The sequence below is a fragment of the Centropristis striata genome, chromosome 6, assembly GCF_030273125.1.
Source record: "Centropristis striata isolate RG_2023a ecotype Rhode Island chromosome 6, C.striata_1.0, whole genome shotgun sequence".
In the NCBI taxonomy this organism is placed as follows: Eukaryota; Metazoa; Chordata; class Actinopteri; order Perciformes; family Serranidae; genus Centropristis; species Centropristis striata.
The window spans coordinates 21,387,977-21,405,565 of NC_081522.1; the positions used below are offsets into that span (position 1 = coordinate 21,387,977).

Here is a 17,589-nt window from a genome sequence, read left to right on the forward strand (position 1 = left end):
ATTAAAATGGATTTTCAGCTCAATTTCATTACTTGAGACTAGGACCAAATGACTAGACCCACATGTCTGGTGACATTTAAAACAGGCCTGATATATAAAAATTTGATGTCTCATCTGCATTCAGATCTCCCTCAACAATTACATCATCTAACCTTAACCCAAGTTCCCTTACCACACAGTACCCAGTCTTTGCCAGCTTAAATCTCATATTACTGGAGCAGTCGACGAAAGAACGGCTACATGTCAACTTAAACTGGGAGAGGACAGATAATTAATAAGTCACAACTACAGAGGAAGGTAAGAGCAACTTGATATCAGCTGTATTTCCTTAGAAAACGCAGACATGAAGGCAAGATGTAAAAAATGCAAAACCCCAACAGTCTGTTATGAAACACTGTAAAATCAGACCTGCCTCAACCCTGGTCCATTTCTCTATGTCCCTGAGCTGTGACCACTTTATGTTTCCTGTCCATATAAAGAATAGGACACATTACAGGTGAGGCTGGTTGAGACAAAGGTCTAATTCCTATAAGAGAAAGCACTGCACCGTGAAAATGTCCCCATTTAAAGGCAACCTACTTTTTCACCTTTCTCCCGCCACACATCCTCTATCAACAAAGCCTTTGGTTTGGCGTGCTGCACTGACAATCATGCACTAAAACAACAATGGGAGATCAGCACCAGTTGAGATGTATTATCAGAACGACTATAATAAGCGGTTAGATGCACAGTACGCCAGCTGAGATCTGTCGCTGACTGACAGCACTAAAGGAAAGCCATTATACGGAAACTTCCGTTCATGTTGGCGAGCAGCATGTTGCAAAAAGCAAATGCAGCATTTAAATGTACATGAATTCAAAGCCATGGGTATGAATATACATGCACGTTTTCCTGACCTTGGTTGCCTTCTTAATACAGGGGAAGTCAAGTGGATGCATTATGCAAACACATAAAAATGTTGACAGCAAACTGCAGGCAGCCCTGTGCTTATACTCTCCCGCAATGCCTCCACACTCACCGTGCTTGCTAGCAAAAGCTATGTGAATCTCTACAGACACAACAGCCCGCATCTGAGATGGACTCTGATATAATGAGGATCTGGATCCCTGCAGCTGCACGCTCCATCCCCCTGTAACCAGCACTGATGCAGAGTGAAACCGTTTCAAAAGCATATTGATGTTTTGTTTTTCTTTCTTGCCAGAGCACATCCTCTACAAATAAATGTGTCTTTGAATGAAGTTATTCTCGTCTCACTGTGAAAATGGAAAGTGCTGATCACGAAGGAGTTGTTCGGGCGATAAAGCTGACCGCCCACCACAGTTAATATGAAAAACAGCCAGATTTCTCAGCCAGAGCGTTCTGAGGCGATATTGGATCAGCAGCTAAACCAGGCTAATAAAGCCAGTCTGATGTAGGCCAGCGTGAAATGTGATTGCTTTTGCGGAAGATTTCTCACCATATTAACAGCCCTCTTGTGACTCAACCACATTAAAATTTAGCTTATTTAAAAAATAAAAAAAATTAGAAACACGAGGCAACTTTTCTGAGAAACAGTCCTCAGTGATTTAATTATTTAATTGCTTTTTCCTGTCACAGATGTCTAAGATGACCCAACAGGGGAGACTCACAGATCCTGCCAGACAGTGTTGGATAAAAAAATGGCAGACTACAAAGAAATCCCTTCATCTTTCCAACAGACTATGAAAGAATTAAAGACAGAGTGAAAACATGCTGCAGCACAATATTTCCCCCCTCACATCTCTTTTGCAAGGTAAGCACTTCAATGAAAAATGTACTGTAGGGTGGGTGTGGTGGGTGCTTTTGAAGATGGGAGAGTGCTTTCTAACTGAAGCAAACGGAGGTATGCTTTATGTGCCAATTACTGAACTCTCAATAATATCGATAGAGGCCAGCAGACATGTTAGCCTTCACATGTATAATGAGCGCCCATTGTCTTTATTATCACATGGAGGTTTCATCATCATCTGCATTTACAACTCAATTAGATTCCTGTCCCCAGTTCTGAAATCACTGCTGTGTGATTCTCACATAAAATGCAGGTTGCAACATCATGCAAAGCCATAAATTATAGCTACAGTACGTCTATGGGGACTGTATGCTGCAGAATATTTAGAGGCCCACTGTGGCTCTACATGTATTTCCTGTGTATACATGGCTACACAGACAGAGCTTGAAACATACTGAATAAATGAATAAATGTAGGAAGTCCGTTAATTCCATTGTGATTGGCTAATTAGTCTCATAAAGCCCAGCACAGCATTACAGGATTTTAAAGCTCTTGCGTTATAGATGAATAATGCTGAAAATGGACTGTATGTTCTGAGCACAGTTAATCAGGCTGGGGAGTTCAGAGCTGTCGAAAAGGAAAACGTAACTTACTTATTTAGTGAGAGTTTAATTCTACTGTTTGACTGCTTCTCTCTAGGCACACCTGTGCTCATCTAATGCTTAGTTATCTTTTTTTCTTTTCAAAAAGCTGAATAATAAATATAACTGCAGCTATATAATATGGCCACCGGGTATTTCACTAATGCTAATTACTCCAGAACTGATGTAGTAAAATAGTAACTACACACAGGCTGAAAATCATGTGTGTGCCGTATTCTCTGTACAAACTGTGTGAAGCAGAATGGATACAGAATCCTGACATGAACATGAGGTTTTCTGAGAAACAGTTGTGTGTCGGGTCAGGTACAGACTTTTTTTCTCCCTAGAGCTAAAGGGTCTTGTCAGACCTGGGTTGTAATATTTCAGAATTTAATTTACAAAGAAAACTGTCTCTTTTCCTCTCTCCGGCTCTGCACTTTGTCCCTGTTGATGTGTGTCATGTGTTGCAAGTACATACGTGATGCCCATTGTGAAGCGGAAGGACAGACGGAGCATAGCCAATGTGTTGCACTAGCCTAGGGACCTTGTGGTCAGTTATGGATGAATTAAAACAGCTTCTTTGGGGAAGTTCTGAGAATCCCCAGTAATCTCTGGAAAACTACTACATTGTGGAAAACACTGAAACTTTGATGTGTCAACAGGAAAGACAACAGAAAGTGTGCAGTGATCGTGCTTGCACGAGGATCTGTTCTGGATTATAACTGTTTGAAATGCTGTCAAGCTGAACTGGGAAAAACACTTAGCCAGAGTCATCTGGAAGAGGTTGAGTAATAAGGCTGATAATTTATGGTTATGGGTTATTGCAATGTTTGTTATGCCCAAAGACTGAATACGATATGAGTAATATAAAAATGTAATCCCACGTATAGTTGCTAGTTGGGATTTTACTATGAGAGTCTTTGATTGTTTTTGGAGCCAGCCTCTAGTGGCCATTTGAGGAATTGCAGTTTTTGGCACTTTTGCTTCATTCTTCAGAACCAAGGTTGCTGCTTGGTATTGCCGCTAAATGTAATAATAAATAATAATAATAATAATGCATTTTATTTATAGGCGCCTTTCAGGACTCTCAAGGTCACCTTACAATAAACAATTAAAAACAAAACAATAATAATAAAACAGCAATGGCAGTAATAATAAACAACAATGAAACAATTACAAATTAGAACAATAAAAACAACAATGACAGTAATAATAAACAACGCTGAAACAGTACAGAGAAAAATTGTAATTTAAAAATGATGAATATATTAGGGATAGGCTAGTCTAAACAGGTGTGTTTTGAGATGTGACTTGAAAGTTGACAGTATTGTTAGAGAGTGGATGTACTGAGGGAGTTTTTATCACAAGCATACTGCCTTGTGGAAAGAATTAACAACCTCAAATTCATAAGAACTGGGTTCAGGTCTCAGTATGAAGAACAGATGCAGCTGTGACCACAAGTCCAACACAACTCTGCCATGCTGCATACAGTCAGAGGTGCAACTGATCCGTAGAGGTGAGTTCAACTGCACTCATAAAAGATTTAGCATTGAGTTACTCTTTAATCGAGTGTGAGCATCTACCTGATGAAAACATAATTAATGGTGTGCAGCAAATTGCAGGCTAATAGTGCAATTCATCACAAACGCGTCCCCAAACTGAAAACAAAGTCAGGACAACACAGCTGTAAATCCACATTACTCTCTAGTTTGTTGTTCTGCTAAAACATTTCAATCACCATTTCAACTGAACTTCTATATCTTCTTTCCGGAAATAGACCAAATGATTTTTCAAGTTTGTCCCCAGGAGGAAAACAAAAAATGACATGATGTGGATGGCAGGGAGAGAGAGAAAGAGAGAGAAAGAGAGAGAGAGAGAGAGCAGGATGTGAGAGTGACGTTGACTCACCTCTCGTGGAGCTGTCATCAAACATCAATGTGTTCACCTCTCTTGCTCTTGGGAAGAGGTCCTCTTCCCTTCCCTCCCTCCCTGCCTTCATGCTTCACTTCTTCCCACCCAGGGACAGGGCAGCCTTTTGGGTCTGCCCAGTCTGTCCTTCCTCAGAAGGAGACTGGGGAGAAAAATCTGGCCGAATCCATCTGTCCAAATTCACTTGTGAACTGCGCTCAAGAAAAGACAGAAATCTAAAAATGCTGCCTTGATGGAGATCCACAATGATCCTAAAATAGTTGAAATGTGTGTGAAATGAAAGGGGGCATTAATGGGCTGACCCCAAAAACACGCAGATGTGTCTTTTCCTGCAGTGATCACAGTGATGGGGATTTGTCTCACAGCACTGCACTGATGAGTGTATACACAGGCAAAAGGTCTATGTTAATAATTACTCTGGCTCACTGTGAATGAATGAGATCATTCACTGAGGGCGACGATGACCCCGTAATCGACCTCTCAAATTAAACTCCTTTCCCGAACCTCATTCTGCCCACACATAGCTCTCACTCTTTTTGTATTCCGCCGCCATCCCAAGTCGCCCATTACTGAAGCCTGGGTGGCTTAATAAGAGAAATGGAGACATCTGTGCAGAAATAATGACTACTGACGGGGACTGCAAATGACACATGGCCAGCGAAGGGGGTCTTTACACCAATTTCTCACTGTATTTGATCTTTAATTAAGAATTCCAGACAATAGCAAATGCACAAAATTGTGTACAGAAACAGTTTATAGACAAAATCTTTTCAATTTTAGTAATTCCATGTTGCAGTTTCAAGAAAACACATTACATGCATTATATTAAAGCTGGAATTATCGCAAACATAACAGCTGCCACAATATTTATTAGTTTAATGGATATTTTATTAAATGACCGTGAAGGTTAATTAATGTGGCCAAGTAGATGCATTTTTTTGTACTACATTACTTTAAAGACCCACATTTTGTGGCACAGGGAAGTTTTAACACAGATGTGAACACTCTTAACCTGATCATTCATCATTTCAGGTGAATATCTGCAATTACTGACAACTCTTCTGTATTGCTCTTGCATTTTTTCCCATGCAATAAAACTGTCAAGTCCTCTCTAAAAAATAAGATCTGAGACATCCCTCTATGCCTCCAATAGAATACCAAAGTGGTGGAACGAGGCTGGTTCTGCATACTTCCGGCAACCAGACCGCTTCAGATTTCCAATTTTCAGAACACATAAAAACCCTGATATCTTTTGAAACAGAACAGATACACAAAGCAAATTCTATTTCATGTCTGGCTATAGGTCTGGTAATTGCAAATTGGTGTAAAATAAACAAGCAGAACCATTTGCTTCAGTACTGATAAGACTCGGGCAAAGTCAAGAGGACAGTTTAAAGCGTGGCAGTGATAAGGAAGAGGATGCATCTGCATGCAGGAAGAACAGCAATAATCCCTATTAGGTTTACACAGTCTGTCAGTTATCTCGCTACTGTAGCAGTGAAGGATCTTGACTATAGCTACTGCATTTTTTCTCTTCAGGGAGAATATCTGAGTCGGTTGTGAGCGCACCTCATGCACATCAAATAAGAGTCGACCTCAAATTGGATCAGACATAACGAGAGCACTGCAACAACCTGCTCTGATGAAGATCTGGGTTTCGCTCTGAAAACAACAAGATAGGCCTCCATTTCCAAAGACAACAAACAGTCTAATACATCGGCGGAAATATACTGCATATTACATATAGCATGTGAAATAGCCCCATTAAAGAAAAGCGATGAAATTATGTCAGGCATTTGCAGATGATCATCTTATCTGCGCATGCACTGATGTGTTTCGATCTAGAAAGCCACAATATGTTGCCTTTTATGGCTGGGTTATAATGCGGCAGTAATCTGCGGCGGTTCAGCTAAATAAATCAATATATGCTCTCATGTTAAAGGCATAAATCGGTCTCTCATTTGTCATGGCTAACAACGCAGATGGGAATGTGGCTCGTTGCGTGTAGGAGCTGGAGATGTGTCCTGGGCTCATTACCATTCAGGCAGTGAATAGAGTGCCTGACCCAAATTCAAGATGACACTTGTAAAATACACAGATTCCAAGTCAATCTGCTGCTCATATTTTCTACGTATTGTGTTGGAGTTGCCCGGCGTGTCCTTGGTCTCTAAATGTTGTTTAGAAAAGGGGAAGGGGATAGATGTGTGGAAGCAAGCTCTCGAGGATGCTATGTGGGTTGTTTGAGTAGGTTTATGGTGGGAAAAGAATTGGATCAATTGAAGCTGTGGCCCTGGGGAAATAGGTCTCAAAGTCAGGCATTGATGCATCCTTTAGCCTACAGCTGATAACCTCTGGAGATCTTTGGGAGGTGGACACTGTTCTGACAGCAGCTAAAGACATCGAGGGCTCTTCTTCCAACAAGCGGAAAGTGGCGCGCAGTCTTTTTCTGCTAAGTCTAGATGCGTGTATATAGGTGGGTTCACAAAGTGCATATACACTTATTAAACATACAAGTACACACAGTAGCACTCTCCCTTTTCTAGTCAAATGATGTTGATGATGTCCACTTGTTCCTTGTCCAATTTGCAGAATTCGCCATTTAAATAGCAATGCGGCCGGTGCATGTGCACCTCGCTTTTAAAGGGAGTGGGCGATGACCCATTGTTTGGTTAAAATCATGTCATGCCCAAAATTTACCTAAGATTAATTAAGACATTACATCCGAACTCTTTTACATGAACTGCACCCAGATTATGCTCTGTTTAACTAGCAAAAGCGGAGTGGAACATAAATGTGCTCGACATTGTTTTAATAGCACCTGTAGTATTTCAAGCAAAACAGGCTTTCCCCACGACAATCATAACATATTATGATACTATTTAAAATACAGTATGTACATAGCTTATGGATCTGCAATTACGTCACATATATATTCCATATACTGTTAATTAAACATGAGCAGGGCAATCTTAAAGGAATTGCTCTCAGAAGACCAAGAAAATTATATTCTCTAAGCCTCCTCAGCAGAGCCGGAGGTGGATACTGACTGGGAAACATTGATTTCACCGTAATTTGCCTTTAGGTGTCAGAAAAATGCTGAGTAGTTCAACTAGCAAGCTGTTCCAACATTCTACATTAATTCACTGCTTAGGTGAAGATTAGCATTGACTGGGTTGAAAAGAGAAGGTGAGGAAGAGATCACAGTTGGTAGTCACTCCTGCAGCAACAAGGACACAAGCAGCAGCTCTGAAACATTTTTATTCCCAACGTGTGAAAGCTCTAACGTGTTTTGCTGCTCTGATATTGAATAAAAGCGTTTTGTGGACCACAGACTGAAATAAAGTGGGAATTTTTCTGGATCACTGAAAAGACTAACAAAGCAGTATGAAGGCAATGTACAGTCAGAGATATTTGTCACAGATGGAGACTGCAACAGCACTTCAAAAGCTTGAGCTGACCAAATCACAGAGCGGAGTGTGTCTGTGCTAGAGATTCAGTGTAGCTGCGAGCAATGCCAGTCCTCAGACACTACAAAGTGTCACTACATAATGTGTGAAACATTCAAAAGGCAGATGAAAAGCTACAACAACCACACTCATTTTCCAACACATTTAGCCAAACTACTACATATTTGTACTAACAGTTGACTTTAAAATACCAATCAATTTGCACCAAATTGGAAGCCAATAGAAAACGTGAAATTGCCCTCAGCTGTGAGGCTGCACACAAAAATACCCAAAAGAAAGAATAGGACGTTCTTTTGCGATCAATAACCCAAATGCATGACCTATGAGGATATTTTCTGCTTTTCGGTTCAGCACTATAAACCCATTATTGACCACACAACACTGACGCTGCCTTATCTATTGCTTGAGGTGCACGATTTGGCACAAAGTCATTACAAAAGATCCTGCTTATGTATGCAGAACTAATGACCGTCGTTCTCCCATTCTCTGTGCTGTGAACTCCTCTGGCCTATATTTAGAAAAGCAAGAACTCTGTATTCAGGCAACGGAGCAAAGGAAAGATGTACTCTGTAATCTTTCCTGATGAGATATTTTACCAACTAACGCCATGATGCCAACAAATGTGGCCACTCTGAATGAATGCCATCTCATCTGGCAATTATAGATTTGGCAGACAGACATAAGATAAACGCATACATAAGCACCATGTGCACTTCTGAATTTAACAAGAGAGACCCTGGTGTGTAATGAGAATAAGGGAGAGAGAGAAAAATGGAATTGCAGAGCTTTTCTATGTACTGTAATTCCTGTACAGTCACTGGTATTTCATCTGTTATTTCATCTGTTCTCAGGTTGTTCACCTGTCACTGCAAATCAGTGCCACATAGCTGACACTGTAGCAACTGGGCTAAAACTGCACCTGCAGCTCTGTTGATGAATGCTAACTTATGCCTCATTTGCAGGCTTTCTTTCTTTTGTTTCCATCTGCAGATAGTACCCCCTCAGTGTAGGCGGGATTCTCTGCTGATTGTCATAGAATTTATCTTTTGTTTCACTCTAAATGGGACCAAAGCTTGCAAAAATAACACCACGCTGTATTGAAAAAGACTTGAAACTAGTAATTGAGATCCTAAAGTCATCTGAAAAATGTTTACTGAGGTCAAAATTCAAGTGAGAAGCAGGGTCATTTTCTTATAGACTTCTGTACAATCTGGCTTCTTTTTGCAGCTACTAGAATCAATGAAGGTTTAAGGCAGGCCTGTAGGTTGCTGCTGCAGATCACCTTTGTGACTTTTCATTTCATCATCTAGTATCAACTCAACTTGCTTGGAATCTCGACCAAGGTGGAACCAAAAATGTACGAGGTACTAACAATATCTTTTGCTTATGGAAAACCAAAAAAAGAGAGTTGAGTTGAATAGAGCTGTGATGTAGCATGCACTGGAAATGTAGCATTAGTAGCCACCATCAATCTTTATGCCAAAAATCTCCAAGGGGATTTATATGACTACCAATAACGTTATACTTGTACTGTATGCATGTTTTGTGATGAGGGTGAATTCAATCTTTGCCCATTGTCAGTAAGTTATTAACTGGTTGCAGTTTTCAGCTTCTCATGTGTGTCATAATGACTCTTTCACAACACCAAGCAACAACTCATCAAGTCTGAAGCCCAACTCATTCAAAGAGCGATGAGCGATGGGGAGGGAGACTTAATTCCCTTGCAAAAATCACCACCTACCTACTGCGCACCTCCAATTCTCATGCTCTATTACCTCAACCCCTTGGAGTGCAACACAGCAGCTCTGTATCCTAGTTGATCTGCAACATGAGCTAATGAGCTCAGCGGTGCCACACAACACGGCTGGGAAATCGAAGCAGCCAGAAAGACGTGTAAATTAGAGTGATCTCCCCAGACGATGCACCGGACAAAGGCAGGCATATGGAGATATTTACCAAGCAGGTCAGCCAATCTGAATCAAGGCCCAGCGATCTATAGGGGATGCTAATTACAAGCCTTCAAATGATTAAAATGCAGACACATGTGGGAATGTCTCCCATTTAAATGTTGCAGAAAAATGAAAATACCAGCTCTCAGGGTAGACACTGTGGCAACTGGATTTTGGGCATAATGTTTAGTAAAAATGCTTGATATGGATGATTTTGAGGAAATATAATCTTTGACTGCTTGTATTGACCACTGATTAAATCCACCCACTGCCTATCCTATCATAGCTGGAGGCGTAAAATTTAGGTGGACAGGCCTGGCCGAGGTTGATGCTTTATATTGCCATTTCAAACTCAAATCCAATTCAACAGCCAGCCTTTCACGGTGGATTGACAGAATTAAATGCATGTGACAGCGCAGCATATACAGCTTGTTTCATCATCTGGCAGAGCGCGATTCAACCCTCATCTATTTTCCTGTGCCCCGATCCTTGTTTTACCTGGCAGTGACTGATGGAGTTCAGCTGTGCCTCTTGTGAAAAAAAAGGGGCAGAAGAAAGAAAAGTTTGTTACAATACACTTTCTCTTGAGCCATAAAAAATGAGTGAACTTTTCATGTGCTGATACGGAGAATGAAAAACAGGCAAATTGCTTTGGCAACACGGATTGAAAAAAGTCCCAGAGGGGAGGGGACAGCTCGTATGAAACGCTTTAAGGTATTCCACTCGACAAGATGCAGGCGTTCACATGTACTTCTTACAAAACACCTTGAGTCTGTCAATAGTTCTGCACTTTGTAGCATCAGAGGCACATTTGAAACCTTAAATGTCAAATACAGTGATTAAATCGATGGGGAAACTAATCTGTTGCTTCGGACCAAATGGTTTATAAATCCCACAGCAATCCCCCAAGTAAGCATAGGAATTCATGAATGCTAAACACATTTGGTTTTCTCTGCTCGAACAAAGCAGCGGCTTTGATACTACCACCCCTCATGTACTTGTAGGATAAGACTGCTGAGCTGACACTTTTCTTTTAAATATGAATATCAAATGAGGCTTTAGCTTTTTGATATTGCATGATAATGGCAAAAGCTGGGATGGGCCCATTTAGCTACTGTACAATCTATCTCTAACAAAGGAAATGAGCTGCTTGTGTGTGATGCTGCTCGCGATTTGGCGGAATAAACCCCAGTGTGGTGTTTTCGGGCCTTTTTTGAAAAAAAAAAAAAAAAAAAAAAACCTTGTTACATTTCAAAGGTGTTCAGTATCACTATACAAGATAAATAAGTGCAGCAGTGGACAGTAAATTGAATCTTGAATGGAGGAGATTAACAGAGGAGGCTGCGAGCTCAGAGGACACACTGCAGAGTAAGAGGCTGAAATCCTTGCTCCCAGCAAGAACACCAACACTGATATGATCACAAGGCTGACACCAATAGGACTTAACATCAATCACCCTATCAGGCTGGTCAAACAGTCACTGTATGTCCGTGAGAGCACAACTGATCCCCCTCCTGACTAAACAGCACAATGTCACAACACAAAGGCTGTTTGCTTTGATGATTGTTGGCTTTAGCATAGAGCTGTCTTAAAGAGTTGTGCTCTCAATCTTAACCGCACAACCCAATACTACTCTAATCTGCCCGAAACTCCCCCTACAGCTCAGACTCTTCTAATCCTTTATAAGAAAGAAGAGCCAGATGGTCATGAACAACTGCTAGGGAGGCCTGAGGATGAGCACATGTATGGAGATGCCTGGAGTGCCTGCCGCTGTTTACCTTGTGCTTCAAGTTACAATCGTAAGCCCCGTGGAGCGGCGCGGTGAGCACACTTTCAAGAATGGCTGCGTGTGTGCAGCGAGCGCGCTCGTGCATGTGTCGGAAAGAAGAGAACCCCGCTGTACCTGGTGTCGGGTTACCGCGGCGCATCATTCCCCCTCTCTTCAGTCCTGAGATGAGATGTAACAGCATCAGAGGCAGAAACCTCCCTACCAGCTGCAGTAACCTTGTGATTCCTGGAGTGTCAGAGGTAGAGCAGCGCAGTCTCAGGGGTGTCAAGATACATGCCTCTCACCCTCCCTCCCTCACTATATAACCAAGTGCTCAGGCACCCCGTCCCGACCCCTCACTGACTAGCGAACCCTTTATTCCCAGCTCTGCTAACCTTCAACTGGTCACACTGCCGCCACTGAATCCAGAGCGCCAGTCAGCGAGCCGCCAATGAGCCTTGCACTGTCACATGCTGAAGGACAGAGCCACCAGACACATGCTGCATCCTCACCCCCCCTTCCTCCATCACCCCCCTCCCTTCCCATGGGACACTGATTAAACTGTCATTAAAATGATCTAGTAGTGGGTGGAAAACAAGAGTATCAATCTGTGGGAATAGAAGGGAAAATGCATGGTGGGTGTTCATTAAGTGAACATTACCAGAGTAAAAATTCAATTATTTCACAGCAGGGGATGCTCTGCTCTGGGGAAAGTCTAGAGCCACTTACGGGTCCCTTTGCCCCCGCACACACACACACACACACACACACACACAAACACACACAAACACACACACATGCTTACAGAGAGTCCTCAAATCTCATGCTAAAGGGGAAGCTTCGGCACACTTTCAGGATGCTTGTAATGCATTTCCATGGAGGCCAACAAGCCAGGCTCCACATGAATCGGAGGCCACCAGCCTTGAAATCCAAAGCCTCTTTTCCACCTCCCTATTAGTGGTGTGCAGCAGCCGGTTATTAGTGGCTCGGTTTTGCCACTGAAAAGGGTTAAGCACAAATTGAGCCTGAAAAGAACCTAGGAAGTAAGCACCTTCACACAAATCCCCCTGCGACTGCCCCTCAAGAAGATAGTGGATAATAATGACCTTATGACCTCTGCCGAGGGTTGACCTATAACAGTGCACTGAGGCACTTTCTGAGCTATTAAATGAGCCAAGTGGAGCAGAACTGACACGCCAGTAACTGATGGTGTCACTATGTTAATGTAGAGTCTAATAGGGCCTTGATCGACCATATTTCACACGTAGCTCAAAGCAAGAATAATGATGAGCAGTCGTAATTTATCGATTGATGAGTAAATCACCATTGTGAATTTGATGGATCATGAGGGGATTAATGTGTCAAGCTAAAGTGGCAATACTGGTAGGTGGCTTAAGTCTGTGCATGTGTTTTTAGTGACTGGACTTATTAGATTTCTCAAAGCTACCATGATCAGAACCTGTGACACCACATTTGACAGAAAAGTGAACAGCTGTTGCTTACTGTACATTGATAGCATGTTGGAGGTCTGACATCACCTCAACTAGTGAGCACCTGTTCCCCAGAGATCTTCTTCATGCCAGTCTGTTTTCAAAGGCATTTCTTCAGTTAAACGCTTTTTCTTGGAAACAGGAATGTGTTATGGTTAAAGTATGGGTGGGCGATTTGAAAATATAAATCATCAAAATAATATAAAATGTCTTTCAGCCCTATTTTTTCTATTGCAAACTTGAAAAAATGGCATTAGACTGAGTAATGGAATATTTACACTTTACATTTTGATCCTTACTCGTGGGACCAAAATTGGAGTGAACCACAGAGATGTGATATATACATTCATTATTATCAAAAATGATCTAATCAGGGATAGAAGATTTTTCAGCCACCCCTAGCTTCACACAAGTACACATTTAGTCTTGTCTAGTTTCACTGAATTATTATGTTTAATCATTAGATTTTTGTTTGGCTATTAATTAAGAACAGATGAATGAGAAGGAGCATAAATTATTTTGATATCATATTTTATCTTTTATTAACTTTTTAAAATCAGTTTCAGATTTAAATCATTTACTTCTGTGTGTATTTAAGTTTTATTTTCCAAATAGCTTGTTTTAATTAGATTTGATATATATTAATATAAAAACAGCCCTTCTGATTTGTTTTAAGTGAACACAATTTATCGGCAGACAATTATTAGGCTATTTGTTATTCCAATAATGAAATTATAGCTGATATAAAGCCAAATTGCTGCCATTCATGTAAAGTAAACACACTTTTACACAGTTAGTGGCGGTGGCTAATCAGTATTAAGTACTTAATATATTGATATGTCGGATTTGACAGATTATGTCGGTGTTATTTATATTTTAATACTTTGCCAGAATGCTCTATAAAAGCCAAAGCATATTTGTCTGATGTACTTTATTAGAGAAAAAAAAAGGACTTTAAAGAGACAGAACATCAGAACTGATGTTAGTTATACCAGAGCTATATGGGATATTAAATCATCCATCTATGCTTACTAAATGTCAGGCTTTCTTACCCTATTATCATGCATTTCTAATTTAAAACGCATTTAAAAGGTCGATTGATCATTTGTGATGCTGTTGTTGCAATACTTTAAATTGTCTTCCCTCTCAATAACAGTAGTGATGTCAAGGCCACGCACTTATTTGCACTGTATACATACTGAATGAGCTCAAAAGAGGCGTTCACATCAAGGTAAGTCAATGTCTGCATTAATGAATCTAACATCAGCTAATCTGTTTTGACCCTTCATTCCCTTAAACAAACATTACATCAAGGCGAGGCCCGCTGAAGGGCCCCTGAGCCATTTGTCAGTCTTTTCCAATCGCTCTCGCCCTGTCCTCTGCTGACCAGTTAATAATATGAGAAAGATATGGAGATAAGGCCCCGAAGGAGTAGAGATGTTCACATCTGCAGGCCACCAGCAGCTCAGTATACGGAGCAGACAACAGGAAGGGTCTCGGTTCTGTGTGGTGCATGTGTACGTGTGCATGTTTTTAAATACTGCCCTGATCACAGCTGGGCTCCAGCTAATGCCCGCCTCTGAAGTGTCCCAGTTAGCAAGGCTCACACCCCAGTGACATAGTAGGCTGAGGTTGGTAAAGTCCCCTCAGTGTTGGGGTGTTTTTACGCTTCGCTGCATCCACACAAAAGACTTGGCCCCATAACCTATAAGCCCTTTAATCCATTCTGTAAACATTCAGGGGATGCCCACTTTTACAACAAATGCCCATGCATGGGTACACAGCAGAGCCTGCCACACGCTGCTCAGGTTTGTCTGGGTGAAACCTTTTTGTGAGTAAATTTGGCACAGAGAGCGCTATCACATTATGATTGTTTATTTCGCATTATCATAACACACGTTGATAATTACAAGCATTATTAATTAAATAGATGAGCCAAATGTCCTGCTGCAACAATCCTGAACTTAGCCCATCATTTCTTCCATTTACCCAAGAGCAAATAGAGAAATAAATTGAAACATGCACATCAGTTCTCCTCCAGAATCAACTGAAGCTCTGGCCAACCATCTCAACTCATATCCCCTTGGTGCATATTTTGTTGCTCATCAATGTAACTGCACTGTAGAGGCATATACTCTTTCACTTTGCATGCCAAAAGCAGCAATCCAACTCCATGTTTGCTGTAAATCATATAACCATCTGAATGAGTGACCCTAACGAACCCACCACAATCCAGAGCCCCCCCTCCAGCAGTCACATACAAAAGAAGACCTGGTGCAATGCCACTGACTCTGTCATGATATCCAGGAATAGCAACATGCACAGAGAGGAGCAGGCATAAACAGCCTGATGTAATAATTAGAAATGCATGATTGCACTGACAACCATCACTTTGCAATAATGTTTCCTGTAGAACAAAAAACTTATAACATACTGAGCCTAGCACAGATATGAATGATGATTAATGTTACGAAAGCAAGATTCACTCTGTCAGCATCAAGCCATTAACATCAAGTAGATCAATGTGAACAAGTGTGATGAGAAAAGCATTAAGAAAATGATGAGCCACTTACCCAGAAGATGAGATTGAAGATGAACATCATATACTTCAAGCAGCAGAGGCAGCCCCTTGCCATGTTGCACTTCTTGAATTCTAAAAGGAACACAAAGGATAAATCCAGGTAAAAGACTACGTATTTGCTGCCTTTGGGTGAGCTGTACTTGTTGTTGGTCTTGTCTCCTGCGCCGGCGTCAGCAGCCGTTGCCGCTGTTGCTCCAGCCTGTCCCTGCTGTGCGTTTTTGCGCGGCCCCGTGGAGCCGTAGAATGCTCCGGCAGTGAAGCCCCGGCCGCCAAACGGGCGGCCAGACGTGGAGGCTTGAGCAAAATCTGAGTCACGGCTATCTATGGAAGGGCTACGGTGAATGGCTGACTCCTCACTGCTGGACTTCTCCATGCTCTAGGGCTGCAGCTGCTGATGAAGGGCTCCCTGACGCACAGTCTACCATAGTCTCAGAGATGACAGGACAGAACAACTCGCTCTCCAAGTGTCCACTGCTTCACAATCTGAAGCTCGAAAATAAAAAAAAGGATAAAAAAGCCTCACAGAAGCAACATCCACCTCACAGATGGGAAAGAAAGTCTTCAGCACAGAAGTGAGTGCACATGTCCCTGCCAGGCTCAAGTGTTGTCTCCTTGCTGCTGCTGTCTTGCTGTGATAGTCCTGAAGTGGCTGTGCACAAGAGTCCTGTGAGGATCATTACACAGACAGGACTGTGTTTCTGTGGCAGAAGTTCTCTCTACCCCTTCTTGTAATATCACTCTCCTCCTGTGCTGCTTATTGCTGCTGGGCTGCTCCACTGGGAGAGAGAGACAGACCCCAGTGAGTCTCAGCTGCTCCACTTCCACGCTCTCTTGCTGACCTGGTAACTTTTCTCTCCCGTCCTCTCTCCACTGCTCTGCTCCTGCTCTCTCCTCCTTCTGATGCGCTCTCTCTCTCTCTCCCTTTACTCTATCTCTCTCAGAGTGTGCCTGTCTTCTCTAGTGTACCATTCTGCGCTCAAGCGGCTCAGTCCTCCACTCTGCCTGCGCTCTGCTCTCCCAATAGCAGCGCTCCGGCTGATGTGCTATTATCGGCAGACGCAACCTAACGGGCATTCCCATCTCCCAACGAGAGCACTGCCCTCCTCCCCCAACTCTCTCTCTCTCTCTCCTGCTCTCTCTCTCTCTCAGCCCCTCCCCACTGCTGAGCAAACAGCCAATGCAGCAGCTGCAGCCAGATCTGAGCTCCTCCTCTCCAACCCCCCTGCACGTCTTTAATAAGCCCATCACTGTGTTTGCTTTGACTATACATGTTCAGCAATTTCATCTTCGCTGTCAGGGGAATTGAGAGGCCAGAGATGAGTTTAAGCAGATCAAACAAACAAATACAAAAAAAAAAGTGCTAAGGTAACTGTAGATGAGTGGGGGTTGTGTGTGGAGTAGCAGGGTGTGTGTGAGATGAATATTGGCTCTTTTATATGCAAAGTTTTCACTGTCTGTCTGCTGATGACACCTTTGATTGGACACCTGCAATATTTAAATCAGCAATTTTATTAATGAACATCGCTATAAACAAACCCCTAGTTCTCTCTGCCAGCAGATTGTTAGTCGTATATTTTGTGGAAATCAGCCTGAAACACGCGGCAGCTATCAGCAGAGTGATTACTGCCTCTGATGTGGGTGGTGGCGACAGTACTGAGCCGCAGTTTGGTCACGCTGTTGCTCCGCGTTATTCATCACCGTACTGCCCACATCCATGTAAGGGGGACCCAATTAACTGGCAGCGTTCGGGCTTTGGAATTATGGCACCATCTGAAGCACGGAAACGGGATAGTGGCTTTAAGATGCTGAACGCTCTCTGAGGCAAAGCCAGGGTCAAACACTGAACGGTCCTGCTGATTCACACGCCAAGCTGACAAAATATTACAGAGCTTTGAATTTAAAATAGCTCCCCCAAATATACATGTGCATATCATCAGAGAACAATGGCTAACTGGCAAGGGATCCTTAAGGAGGTGGCTGTGAGGACTGTCAAATTTAAATAAAACTGGCTAATTAT

At 42.2% G+C, this 17,589-nt stretch overlaps 1 protein-coding gene across 3 annotated transcripts in view; it reads right to left on the minus strand.

Moving 5' to 3' along the window:
* The window catches only part of tspan9a (tetraspanin 9a), a 241,109-nt gene that overhangs the window by 76,061 nt on the left and 147,459 nt on the right, over positions 1-17,589 (minus strand). The window contains exon 1 of one of the 3 annotated variants that reach the window (XM_059334367.1): positions 15,565-16,415. In XM_059334367.1, the coding sequence (XP_059190350.1) occupies positions 15,565-15,945 (381 nt within the window). In that variant the 5' untranslated portion in view covers positions 15,946-16,415. Of the gene's footprint in view, positions 1-15,564; positions 16,416-17,589 lie in introns of those variants that run through there. The other 2 variants (XM_059334368.1, XM_059334366.1) reach the window with 2 other exon arrangements.